This window comes from Netta rufina, assembly GCF_964035555.1.
Source record: "Netta rufina genome assembly, chromosome: 1".
NCBI classification, from domain to species: domain Eukaryota; kingdom Metazoa; phylum Chordata; class Aves; order Anseriformes; family Anatidae; genus Netta; species Netta rufina.
The window spans coordinates 78,018,593-78,032,234 of NC_140123.1; the positions used below are offsets into that span (position 1 = coordinate 78,018,593).

Here is a 13,642-nt window from a genome sequence, read left to right on the forward strand (position 1 = left end):
GCTACTGACAACTGCTATCACTGTGTTGACTCCTACATGTATATGTACAGGCCACCAATACTGATACGTGGCCACTTCTCACACCTTTGTTGTTTGAACTAGACTCTTCTCATGTGAAAACTGTGCTGTGCAACCTTTTCATTTTTCACGTTTGTGTAGCATAAATCCCAGTGAGCACTATTGCTTCTGTCCTGTATTCCAGAATGCCTCCTCTATGGCTATACAAATTTTTATGGAGTGTAATTGTACAAAATATGCAGTCTGTTTAGCAGTGAAGACTATGAGAAAATTCTGTGTGGACTTCCATGTTGTTTCAGCAAAATGAAAGCCCCTTCCCCCCTCGGTCTGTCTACCCCTTTCTCCTTCTAGTTCTTTCTTCCCCCACAGTTGCCACTAGGTTTCTTTTCCCTCTTCGTCAGGCCTTTCTACCACCTCTGGTGCATTATCAAGCACATTCTCTTTTTTTTTAATGCTTGGGTTTGTATGGTGTGAGGGCTTCTTTCATTCCCAAAGGTCCTTCTCCTTGAAGAGTTGTAGGGCAGTACCCAAAAAGGCCAATGGAGGGTATTTCTCAGAGGATCTCCACATTTTTTAAATGCAGAAATAGGTGGTTCAGGCCCATCTAGTCATGAAATCAGTTTTGATGTCTATATATTTCATAAAGCCTGAATCAGATCTGTGGTTTCATTTGGGACAGAGAAAACATTTAATGTAGATGGAACTGGTTGAATTTTTGCAATGACTAGATTAAAGTAAGATTTGGCTAATCTCTACATTGCAGCTGTATGTTATAAATGTATGAGACTAAAGATCAGATGGTGATTATTATCAAACAATAGTAAAATGTAAATAATGCAAATGGTAAAATAGGATTGTCCCTGATAGATCACATTGTTTAGGAATAACAACAACATTTTTTTAAGAAAGAACCCAAATCTGACCATTATTTCAGCAATTGAATTTGTGCCTAGAGTTTAACAAAGAAATACTCCTGATGGTAATCTGTCAGTGGCCTATGGTGATAACAAATTACTACATAGTAAAAGTTCTCAACATTATTACATACATGTCCCTGTCTGCTCTTCTGCAATACTCTTGTGAGCAAGTGTTGTTGTTTCAGCCTCCCTCACAGCTATGAATGGTGGTTTTTAGTTTGCCTTTGGGCATTATGTACTGTTCCACTTAATAAATTTAATACTTCCTCCTATTCACATATTATTTGCTTGCTAATTTTTGTTTCACATAATTGCCTTTAGGGATGGACTAAAAGTCAACACATTTTTGCAGTAATGCAATTTTTCCCCATTTCCTAAGAAATACAGTATTTCATATTAAACTAGTGACTAATTTTAGGTAACAAGCTTAAAATTGATTGTGTATGTAGTCTGCGGCTATTTAAAACTACCTTATTTCTGATTTGAATGTCTGATTTGACACTCATTGTAAAGAAGCAAGTTTTCCCTTCATCTTTAGGACTGCCCCATGCTGCTGCCTTGTTGATTTCTTTATTCTTTTCTCAGTACTACACTATCCTCTTCTCAGTGCTCAATCCTTCTATTTTTTGAGCATGAGTAAAGGTTTCATTGTTGCAGCACCTTCACCAGCAAGAGCACTCAAAGGGGCTTTTTCAGCAAATAAAGACTATTTCACCTGGAATCCTCCCCAAATTACAGTTTACCTGCAAAAGTGGACAAAATACTAGACATTCTTACTTTCATTGAAAAACAGTTTCCCTCAAAATGAAGGGTGTTGCTGCAAACAGCTCTCCAAAAATGACCTGCTATAATGCTGCTGTCAACTATAAGATCTAATTTTGAATTCTGAAAAACAAATAAAAATAATAATAATAATAAAAAAAACTTTTCAGAAAGTCTGCTCTTGTTATGGTAATCTCTAATGTTTTGACCCTGCTGATGGGATACCCATACATTGTTCTCCCCAGTAAGCAGCATTTAAAGGAGGGTCTCAATCTTCACTCAATCATTAAAGGAGGGTCTCAATCTTCACTATCATTTCCTGAAAGCAAACCTCTATGCTGTGCTTCATCTCTCTTGTTAGCAGTTTCTCTAAAGAGTGTTGAAATGATCAGCTGATTTTTTGCTGAGCTCTATAAAGTAAATAGAGCTATAAGTAAAGTATATATAGTATATAAAGTATTATAAAGTCTATAAGTAAAAATTACTGAAATTTGTGATAAATTTGAACTTTTTACAGAAAACACTGCTTAAGTTACGTATCATGAAGTTGGTCTTTTTTGAAATATTTTGACTCCTTGTTAAAATGTGTCCCCTCATTTTGCGAAAGTCAGTCTAATTAAGCTGTTTTTGTCTGTGACGATGCAAATACTTTACTTGCAGTGATAAATGTTCTGCATTAGTGTAAACACCTCCTGCTTAAGGTCATTAACTGAGGATAATGGCTTCCATTTGGCTAAAAGACAGTATCAGAAACAAATGAACATGGCACTGTGAGAATCATTAATTGACAGCATTCTTCACCAACAAATCCAAAGGCATTAAAATATAATAGAGTAGCACACTATTTTGCTGATGTTTTGTTAGACAAGCAAGTTTCAATAATCAAAAGGAAATGTTTTCCTAGGTATTTGTCTCACTTTTTAGAAATACTTCCTTTTCCAAAGAAAAAAATGTCAAATGCCAAGTTGATGCAGAGACAATGAGATTGTTTAATTAAATGCAAAAGATGTAATAGTACACAAACCTCTAACTAACACAGAATGCCCCACACACTCCCCTAAGTACTTGGCACAGCTGTTTGAGCTTTTCTTACACCCCCTGCTTCACAATCCAAAGGTTTTTAGCAAGCAACCAGTTTTCAAGCTTACCCAGAATGGGCCTGAGTCCCAGCCCCTTTTCCGTGTGCAGAAGGAAGTAGGAGCAGAACTGAAAAAGGAGGAAAGCTGCACATTTCATGCCCAGCCATGATGCATTCCCCTGGCTGTGCAATAGTGTACATTAAACCTCATGGCCTGGAATGCACGTATGTTTAAACCTTTTGGTCATGTTGGGTTATCACATTTTTGCAATAATGAGTCTGGGCACCTCGCAAGTGACTTTTGAGGTTGTAGAGGAAAGGATTACAACACCGTGTACTGGGTTGCCATATTTTCTCTATGGGAATAACCCTGCCAGAATCTGGAAGAAAATTTGTCAGTCTGCCTGTAAAGAGAAGCCAGGCTGGTGACTCATCTGCAATACGAGTGAACAGCTGTAAAAACCACCTTCCAGCAAGACCAGTAAGTGAAAGCCACTCATTCTTCCTTGCCCTTGCAAGGGAGAGCCAGTCAGCCCACTCTGATAGCCATACTGTCCTGAGACAGCAGGACTGGACAGGGTGCAGTCCATTACTTGGATGCCATATAGAATATCCCCCTTACATGCTGAAAGGGACTGTTATATATGGAGTAGTAATTCGTGTTGAGAAAATGGTTGATATTAATAAAGAAGGGGGAGATTTGGGAATGTGACCATGGGGGTTGGAAAACCCCGTGATTGAGATAACATCAGACTCTTAACGATGAGGCCATCAGGAATATCACACAGAATCACAGAATTTCTAGGTTGGAAGAGACCTCAAGATCATTGAGTCCAACCTCTGACCTAACACTAACAGTCCCCACTAAACCATATCCCTAAGCTCTACATCTAAACGTCTTTTAAAGACTTCCAGGGATGGTGACTGCACCACTTCCCTGGGCAGCCTGTTCCAATGTCTAACAACCCTTTCGGTAAAGAAGTTCTTCCTAAGATCCAACCTAAAACTCCCCTGGCTCAACTTAAGCCCATTCCCCCTCGTCCTGTCACCAGGCACATGGGAGAACAGACCAACCCCCACCTCGCTACAGCCTCCTTTGAGGTATCTGTAGAGAGCAATAAGGTCGCCCCTGAGCCTCCTTTTCTCCAGGCTGAACAAGCCCAGCTCCCTCAGCCACTCCTCGTAGGACTTGTTCTCCAGGCCCCTCACCAGCTTCATCGCCCTTCTGTGGACCCACTCAAGCACCTCGATGTCCTTCTTGTAGCGAGGGGCCCAAAACTGAAGACAGTACTCGAGGTGCGGCCTCACCAGAGCCGAGTACAGGGGGGCGATCACCTCCCTAGCCCTGCTGGTCATACTGTTTCTTATGCAAGCCAGGATGCTGTTGGCCTTCTTGGCCACCTGAGCACACTGCTGGCTCATATTCAGCCGACTATCCACCATCACTCCCAGGTCCTTCTCTGCCTGGCAGCTCTCCAACCACTCATCTCCCAGCCTGTAGCTCTGCTTGGGGTTATTGCGCCCCAGGTGCAGGACCCGGCACTTGGCCTTGTTGAACTTCATGCAGTTGACCTCAGCCCATCGGTGCAGCCTATCCAGATCTTCCTGCAGAGCCTTCCTACCCTCAAGCAGATTGACACATGCGCCTAACTTGGTGTCATCTGCAAACTTACTGAGGGTACACTCAATGCCCTCGTCCAGATCATCGATGAAGATATTAAAGATATAAAAGAGTTTAGAGGGAACAAAGAAGGGTGATTCAGGAGACTCCATGCAGTCTCCGGTTTCTTGTTCTCCAGATGGTTCTCTTGTTCTCCAGCCATTAAGGCATGGATGTTTCTGGGTGTTTGCTGTTGTTGTTACATTCAAAGTTGTTTGACCAATGAAAAGTTGTTTTGAAAAGAACTGCTGTGGAGAGAAGGGTATAAGAGGGGAGCCTGCCCTCAAGATAAAAAAAGGCAACACGATGGAGTTATGATCAATAAAGAAGCAGAAAGAAGGAATGAAGAGGAACAGGCTGGCAGAATGGAGACCAGGACGGGAACAGGCACTTTGATTGCCTCATGAAGATAGGTTCGGCCAGACTCAGCAAACCGCTCAGAGAAGCTCATACAGAAAGTCGCTGGAAATAGGCGCACTGGAGCTGGAGAGAAGCTCGAGCTGAGAGAAGCGGACCTGTGCACACAACTGCCTCTCGCTGGTAATCAGTTGCGCATTATGGGGAATCATACGTCCTTAGGAACCAAGACTGTCCTGGTAACCTTACAGCTTATTCTCCTTATTAACAATTGGACAGTTTATGAGCCTCAAATATGGGACCAAACAGAGGTCAATGTGTGGGACTCTGCAACTAAAAATGACAAGGTTGCAGTGGGATTTATTGGCACCTGGCGAGCAGTCTCTGAGGCCTTAAAGAGCCATGTGGAGCCACAATCACAAACGTGTGGCTTGCCAGATAGTGAGGGAGCTGCGGGCTCCTTTACTCATCCGACTGCTACGCCATGGGCCCCTCTGCTGCTACAGCCATCGAAGGCTTTTGCTGTTGCGCCCCATGCTGACCTGAACGTGCCTTTTGACCCAGGCCTCATTGGCCTTGAAAAGGAGATGGATATGCTTTTCTTCGATCTGGGAAGAACGGGATACATAAGGCCTGAAGACCAAGTTACTTGACAACTTAAAGCGAGACATACATGTATTGTTCAAAAGGAATGGAAAATGGAGACTGTTAAGTGATGGAACTTAAAGGATTGTTTGTTACCTTTCCTGATTGTTCATATATATAGGCATGCTTGCGTTTAGTATGTAAAGCAATGTTCTGTATATTTAGAATGTTTGATGTTTGTGTGTGTGTGTTGGTGGAGCGTAGACTCTCCGCACACCCAGTGCTGTTTACTTGCCTTTTATACCTTTTATACCTTTTAGAAATATTTGTTTTGTAAATATAACAAAATTCAGATTGAATTGAGACCTCATTTATAACAGGACTGTATGGGAAAGAGGGAAATTAGACAAGGCACATGTACAATTATATTAATCATGGTCTTACTGCATACTGTGTCTTTCTAGGAATTCATCTTTAAAGTACAATGTGTATGCACTCTACTTCAGCATTTCTGTGTTGTCCCTTCTTGTTGAATAAGTGTATTGTGTTTTGTTTGTTTGTTTTGTTTTGTTTTGTTTTGTTTTGTTTTTCCTGCTGTGTTTCTAATCATCTGATGTTATTCTGCATTTTTAGCACTGGTTTTGGAAACTGAGCTTGGTTATATATTGGGGTTGAATTTTGTGTCATTTATTCTTGCTGGATAACAACATGTATGGTCATAGTTGTTAAAGAAGGAGTAAGTAAAAATGAACAGTAAAAATGAAGAACTGTTCGTTTTATTCCTGGTTCTGTTTTGCACTCCAGGAATTACTGGATGGCTCTGATATTTAATGGGAGAATGTAGCATCTTTCATTGCTTGTTCAATGGCTGATACTGAGCCTATGGTAGTAGCTAACATCTTTCCAGTTCAATGGTAAATCAGTGGCATGCAGAAATAAGCTAAAGACTTCTTCCTGACAGTTTCTAGACAAATGGCTTCTTCATAACAACAACAAAAACTTTTTCAGCAGTTTCAACAGAGATAAGGGATGAGAAGAGCAAGGGGCCTTGAACTACTCCATCTCTCCTGCAGATTGCTAGTCAAGTCAAAATTTGAACGATGGTGAAAAGACTTTCTATGTTTACATAGAAACTGCTGTCATGTTGCATTGATAATAGGAAGCTATTCCAGGATCATCACCACTAATGCCTGCACTAGTTTTTCATAGTTAGTTTTGAGTTAGTATTTCCAGTATCCAAAACTAATAAGGCCACTTCTCAGAAGTTCGGAAAAAGATTTCAAAACACCTAATTCGTATCTTACTGAAACAAATACACCTGGTGCCAAGGAACCCAGTGATTCTCAGCCAAGCTAGAATTTCTTCCATTGCCCATTATGATGGTAATGGAGTTGGGCAATGCCAGAAGGCCTGTATTCATAACTGACCTGAGAATAAAACTGCTTTGATTCTGTTGCTGAAAACAAAAATCCTTTTTACTGTAAATATACAAAAAATGGCTCTGCTAGCCTAGTTGTTAGTCAAACTCCTCCTATGCAGAGAGATTTGTTTCCAAGGGCTGAACACTTGGATCTCAGGTGATTCCAAAGTAGTAAATTAAAGTGAGGTCAAAGAAGAAAGTTAATTTGGTTCACAGCAATTGTCATGAGAGCACTACGTGGAATTGAATGTGCACTGAGAGCCCTTCTCATCTCTCCAGTCTGACTGTGGGATACCTTTCAGAACATGAAGTATATCACTGACTCCTTGTATGTATGTACATATGTATTATCTTGAGAAGCATTATGGTTGAACTGCATTTCCATTCTTCAGTGAACAGTCTGCGAAGTGTTGCTGTATGTATGGAGTTCCCAATGTACCAAAAATGTGAAAAAAAATGAAAGAGGTTTTAACTTGAAGGTATGTGATATATTTTGTCATCATTTTCCCTTCCAGTCTCCTAAATCAGCTTTTATTAGTGCTGCAAAAAAGGCAAGATTGAAGTCCAACCCTGTCAAAGTGCGCTTCTCAGAAGAAGTAATAATCAATGGCCAGGTGTCGGTGAGTGTTCAACTATTTAAGCTCAGGAAGGACTGAGCATTTCATCCAAAGGTATGCCACAAGGCTGGAAAGTGGTAGAAACATGGTAGGAACAAGAGTGATAGGCTGGTGCAGGGAATGGTTTTTCTGTTTCTGAAGTTTCAGGGAGGTCTGTTTTTAAAGTCCATGGTGACCATAATATTGTGAAAAATATGTCCCTTCTTAAAATAAAATTAAAATGATAGAGAAGGCATTTTGTGGTGATAGACATGTATGTCTTTATAGTCTTTATAATGCTTGCTTTTTTTTTTTGTTTTTGTTTTCAGGGCAATTTTATAACAGGAAAAACAAAAACTCAAGGAAAGTAGCGTGTCAGGAAAGCAGATTAACGCTATTCAGGAAAACAGATTAACACTACCTTACAGACCTCTTTAAAATTTGTTTACCTACCTGAACTTGTTTCCAGTCCTCAGGCAGACAGCCTCCCTTTGAGAGGCACTGAACTCCTCCTCAGACATGAACTCCTGGCTCATTTTCATAATTTAACTGAACATCATTCCCCACTGATGTCTTTATCCAACTCTCTTCCAAACTGAAAATGATACTGCATTTTTTTCAAAAGCGGTTTTTGCCTTAGAAAAAAAAAAAAAAAAGCCTTTTCCGTTCCTTTTTCCTGCTTATTTTACTATCCTTCTTATGAATTGTCATGATTAAGTAGCAGTATTATATGTTACTCTTCTTAAATGATGACAGATATTAGCACTTACTATCCATCTATAAAGAGAATGAAGAAAATCTTTTTTTTTGTAATTTTTACTAATGAATCTGTAGTTCCCATTTTGTAAAGGCACTAAATAGCTCACTATATTCAGAGAAACAGTAATGTATTTTTCTGTTTCATTGAAAATATTTCAACGTCAGAGGTAGCATTTATTGTCAGAGAAACAGTACTTAGGAAGAGATAATATTCCAAGTCAGGCGTAAAATGTAAGTGAACAATTATCTTTTTCCAGGAATGAGACCTATAAAGTACAGCTGTAACAAGTATGACTACACACTTGCAGGACATTGCTAATTCTGCTGTTAGTTTAAGCCAATAAACTCATCTTCAGTTGTTACTTTTACATCTGAATTATGTCCTTTTTTTATAGAACAGCAGTTTGATTTCCTTTCTTACATGTTGTAATATGATTCACTAATTTGCTTGGCAGGAAACAGTTAAGGACAATTCACTTCTTTTCATGCCAAATGTTCTGAAGGTGTATCTGGAAAACGGACAAACCAAATCTTTCCGTTTTGACTGCAGCACTTCAATAAAGGTAGGCTAGATATACCTTAGTATGCAATGCCAAGAACGCTGCTTAAACAAGACCTTCAGTAATTATAATTCACTTTGAATGCTTTAAGAACAAAACTGCTGGTGTATTTAATTGGGGCTGGATTAAGAAATAATGAGGTTTTGGTCCAAAAATTTTTTGTTAAAAATATGTTCCATTGTCAGTGAAGAAGAAGTAGAAGTGATCATTTTAATGTGACTAGAACCCAATTAAAATTGCATGGACCTACAGTTTTGATACACTGCCAAAAAGAAGTAAGATTTGTCAGCAAAAGTCAGATTAAGATGTTGGTTGCTAATTGAATATCATCTAGCTTGTCATCCAGTGAATTTGGAATGGGATTTTGTAGGGTTATGTTGGTGATATACTGCTCATCTCAGTGTAATGTCCTCTATACTTTCCATAACACTTTTCATACAGAGAAAGGAAGTGGTGAAGCCCTTGCATGCAATCGAGGCTGCTGGGTAGTGTCTGTGACACTCTTTCATGTAGGTTCCTAAACCAGTCATCGCTCTCTGTGAGTTCCTTGGAGTAGCGTAGTAAGCAGCAAGATTAGCACTGTTGGGCATGATACTATTCTCTCAAAAATTTTGTTTGGGTGAGCTAGTTTTAACCCAGATCAGTTACCAGATCTAGGTCACTGCATGGTAGCATGCGTCTTGTGAGACTGAGACAAGAGACATGTTTGGGTGGGAATGAGCAGCAAAGGCTGGGAGTGCAATTTTCAGCTGCAGTGCCAACTTCTGCTGAATTTTAGAGATTTTAAAGCTATGCATGTTTGAGGAAAGGCTGCTTTTCTTCTCACTGTGATTATACAGTATGCCTAATCAATTGGAACTGCAAGGAAAGCAATTTACTAAGGTCAACACAGGGACGTTTACTCCAGTCTGCAGGTGAAAGGGCAAAATGGATATTGAAGTTACATGTAAGAATGGGCTGCAAGTTTGTTTATAGTTCATGCCTATCCCTAAGGTGTAGTTGAAATCCAAGGAACGGATAACAGCCTCCACTATACAGCTGTGAAATTCTGACATTCTTCAGCCCACTTCAGAATTTGGTTGGGTGAAGAATTAGGAGACATGCTTCATGTAGATACTGAGGTCTCTGTACCCTTCTAAGGCCCACAAGCCTGCTCTCCGGTGTTTTATTCTATGAGCATAAAACCAACCAACCTGTTCCAGGATATTTTGCCTCTGCAGAACAATCTTTGGCCATCACGTTACATGAGTTTTCGGTAGTTCTGTCATGGCTGTGTCAGGTACTGTAAGACCAGATATCTAACCTGCTCTCATTTGCAAAGATACCCACATGGGCTCAGCGATTAGCTGTAACGATGTTGTGAGCCTGCTTTGACCTTAGTCATTCTGACTTTTTGTAGAAATAATTTTCTTTTCATTTAATTCAGGCAATTATATCTTCCATAGCCTGTACAGTTATATATTACATGTTCTTGCAAGAATGTGTGTGCATATTGCTAATTATGGATGGGTGGTTGTGGGTTCTGCTGCTTTTCCTAAATTGAGGCGAAGGAGACATGCTCCACCTGAGTAAAGGCAAACATTTTTTCCTGCCCTTAGCAGTCCAGTAACTCACCACGTAACAATGCAGGTGCAACTGGTGGCTCGCCAGCAGTCCTCACTTTCCTTATTGCTGGCAGGCAACACCTGGGCTGATTCTAGGTTATCAGATAAGACTACACAGGTTAGCAAAAAATCAGTCTGGTAATTCAGTGCCTATGTGCTTTAGCATCATATTTTAAAGACAGCTTGCAGCAAACAATGCCATTATAGTGCCTTACTACCTGCTTTTACAATATTACTTTAAATATCATGTTTCTTCCTGTTACTATTATGTCCCTTGTCTTTGAGCATAGTTTAGGAGTGTAAATAAAAGTAGATTTAATGTATAAGCAATAAATTCCCCATTAGTCAAAACAGTGTAATATTAACCTCCATTATTTAGAGTGGTTGCTTGCAATGCATTAATACTGTCTTTTATTCTTTACAGCATACAGAATTGGCCCCATCCTCCTACATACATTTTTCATCCTTCCACCAATTTGGTGTTGATTTTCCATAAACACACTGTAATTGATCAATTAATCTTCCTAAATTATGTTAAAACACTTGGATTACAATTCATCATGATCTCTTTAGTGAGTCCTATCCATCTGGATGCTTATGTATATCTAAAAATCTCTTAAATGAATAGAAATGCTTTAATCTTTTCACAAAGATAACATGAAACTATTTTTAAATGATGGGTTGTTGTATATTTCTTTTTGTTACTACAGTCACTAAAACAAGAGATACCTTGCCAGAAGATAATACTCAGTATATTTACAAAGCATTATATGAAAGTAAAGTACAGATTGGTTGAATGTTTTTTTGAGATTTGTTTAGTTGTTATTTTAGAAACAGTTGTTCTCAAACTGATTAACCTTAGACATAAACCAATGTGAAAAAATATTTTAAAAAATCTTTAGGAATGGGTTTTATACTATAAATGGAAAGGATCACCAAATTTAGAGCTGCTGCTTGGCGCAGGTATCATCATTGTTGACTTTCCTCTTAGTGTACTCAAGTATGTTCATTAAACGCAAGTATCTATAAGTGAACTTCAGAGAAAAAAAAAAAAAAAAGGCATTCATTTAATTTCTATGTTGAACTTAAAATTATTTTTGTATCTCTGGTGGACCTGACCCAAAAATAAGTAAAGAGAAGAGTAGCAAGACCCTCTCTCATTTTCACGTAGAGGGGTTTTATTTGCAGAGAGACTGAGAGAAATAATTTAAGGGCCACATGAGTATAATTTGCATGCTAAGCTTCATAGAAAGATATCCATTCACAGTACGTATGTATTTTTCACATGCATGTCTGATACCATCTCAGAGATGTTTGAATATAAAGGTTTTTCCCATGTAAATGTGTGTGTTGTCCTGTATACTTTTACAGAACATGCATGAAACACAACCATCCTCCCCTTTAACCACTGGGCTTCCACCCTGCGCTGTGCACGTGCAGCGTGTGTGGCAGCGAAGAACTCGGTCCCAAGCTTTCATAAATTAAAGCACGTTCTATAAATCCTTTGTTAATTAGGATGTCATCTTAACACTGCAAGAAAAGCTTTCCATCAAGTGTATTGAACACTTTTCACTGATGCTGGAGCAGAGGGTTGAAGGATCTGGAACAAAACTCCTTTTGCTACATGAACAGGAGACTCTAACTCAGGTTTGTGTAATTATATATGAAAACAAATATTAATGAGACTGGTTAATCAGTAAATTGTCCATCCTTCTAATTAGTCAAGTGAATTAACTGCAAGATTTATAGTTTGATACAGTCTATCAAATAGTAGCAGTATTTGGATGTGGTTGTAAAAATCAAGTTCTCACAGAATAATTGTTCTTCTGTTGTATAGACATCACATTTTATTGCTTCACTGGGCCATTAAGAAGTATTGAAAAGTTCATTATAAATCAGACTTAAAGCTAGAAAATATTTCTCAAATCCATTTTTCATATCATATGTGGTGCCGCTGATGAACATTCTTAACAGCTGGGAAATCCATCGTAACAGTTCAGAGAACCCCAGTCTGTCAAAATTCCTTTTAAAAACACATTTTGATTTTTCATTCCCATCTGATTATACAGATCTGTATCTGGATAACAGGAAATGATACTCTTTCTGATGAAGCCAAGTTTGGCTTGTTTATGCAGTGATACATTATCTCACGTCTATGATGGTGAATTGTGACCCAGAAAATGCTGTTAGGACTTTCTTTGTTAGATCAGGGAGGCAAATCAGGCTGCTGACAAGCCAGTTCTGACTAGAGGTAAGGTTGTTTCACAATTCCCAGCAGACAACCCTTATTTTAGCTGCTTATCCTTTTTGGCAAGCCAGAAGTTTTCCATGCTATTTATGTGTTTCAGGAGAATATTTGTGTTGTGTTTTTTTGTTTTTGTGGGCTTTTTTTACATTTTACCTAAATTTTCAAAGTATAAATATATTTCTATATGAGAAGGGGAACACTAATTTAATACAAATGCCAGAATTCCCTTGCTCATGTAACTCAAGTCTGAGTAGTGATATGAAGGAATTAAGTTTACTCAGTAGTGGTCTTTCTAGTATTTTCCAACTTCTAAGCGTTTGACTTTGCCATGTTAACCTTCCTGTTGTGTGGGTGCAAGCTTCCCAATGAATGCACAATATCCACAAATATTCAGTGCCGGCTCTCCTGTCCTAGCTGTCTCTCTTTGAAGTAATTGATAAAATTCCCATTGAAATCAGAGGGATCAGAACAAACCAACACAGAGAGCTTTTGAAAATCCCATGTTGACCTTTTATTTATACATACAGAGTATACCTAGATACTTAGGAATGAGGTCAAAGAGAATGTGAGATAAACATATGTTCTGAAAATTGTTAGTTCAAGACAGACTCCAATGGAGATTTTTGTAAATATAGTCTTATCAATCCAAGATGTTGATTATAAAGTACACTAACTCTCTAATTACATTAGCCTAATTGAATAAACTACATAAACTACATTAATTTCTTCTTTGAAGTTCCTGTAAAATCAGCAATTCTTTAATTTGCTATCATAACATTGCTGCTGACCATGACTTACAATAGTTATTGGATTGTTACTCTTTCATCCAATTATTTATTCACTCTGTGGCAGTCCCTTGTGAAAATACCCAGATTACTGTGTTATGTTCTTAGCGAAGTGTTTTGCTGACCAACAAGCAAAGAAGTCTTTTTGATCTTTTAAAATATTGGGAGAGGTCTGTCTTGGTCAGAAGTCTAGGGTAGGTGTCTTAATCCAGAACAAACCTGGAGAACTGAAAAGACACGATTTCTGGCAAATTGTCTAATTTATTGAAGCAATGAAGGGAAAGTGAGAGTAA

At 38.7% G+C, this 13,642-nt stretch overlaps 1 protein-coding gene across 3 annotated transcripts in view; it reads left to right on the top strand.

The window, feature by feature from the left end:
• The window catches only part of FRMPD4 (FERM and PDZ domain containing 4), a gene marked incomplete at both ends in the record, with an annotated part of 417,104 nt that overhangs the window by 386,945 nt on the left and 16,517 nt on the right, over positions 1–13,642 (top strand). For all 3 annotated transcript variants that reach the window (XM_084305435.1, XM_084305436.1, XM_084305437.1), the window contains 3 exons: positions 7,313–7,417; positions 8,608–8,715; positions 11,832–11,963. In XM_084305435.1, coding sequence (XP_084161561.1) covers positions 7,313–7,417; positions 8,608–8,715; positions 11,832–11,963 — 345 coding nt within the window. The remainder of the gene's footprint in view (positions 1–7,312; positions 7,418–8,607; positions 8,716–11,831; positions 11,964–13,642) is intronic.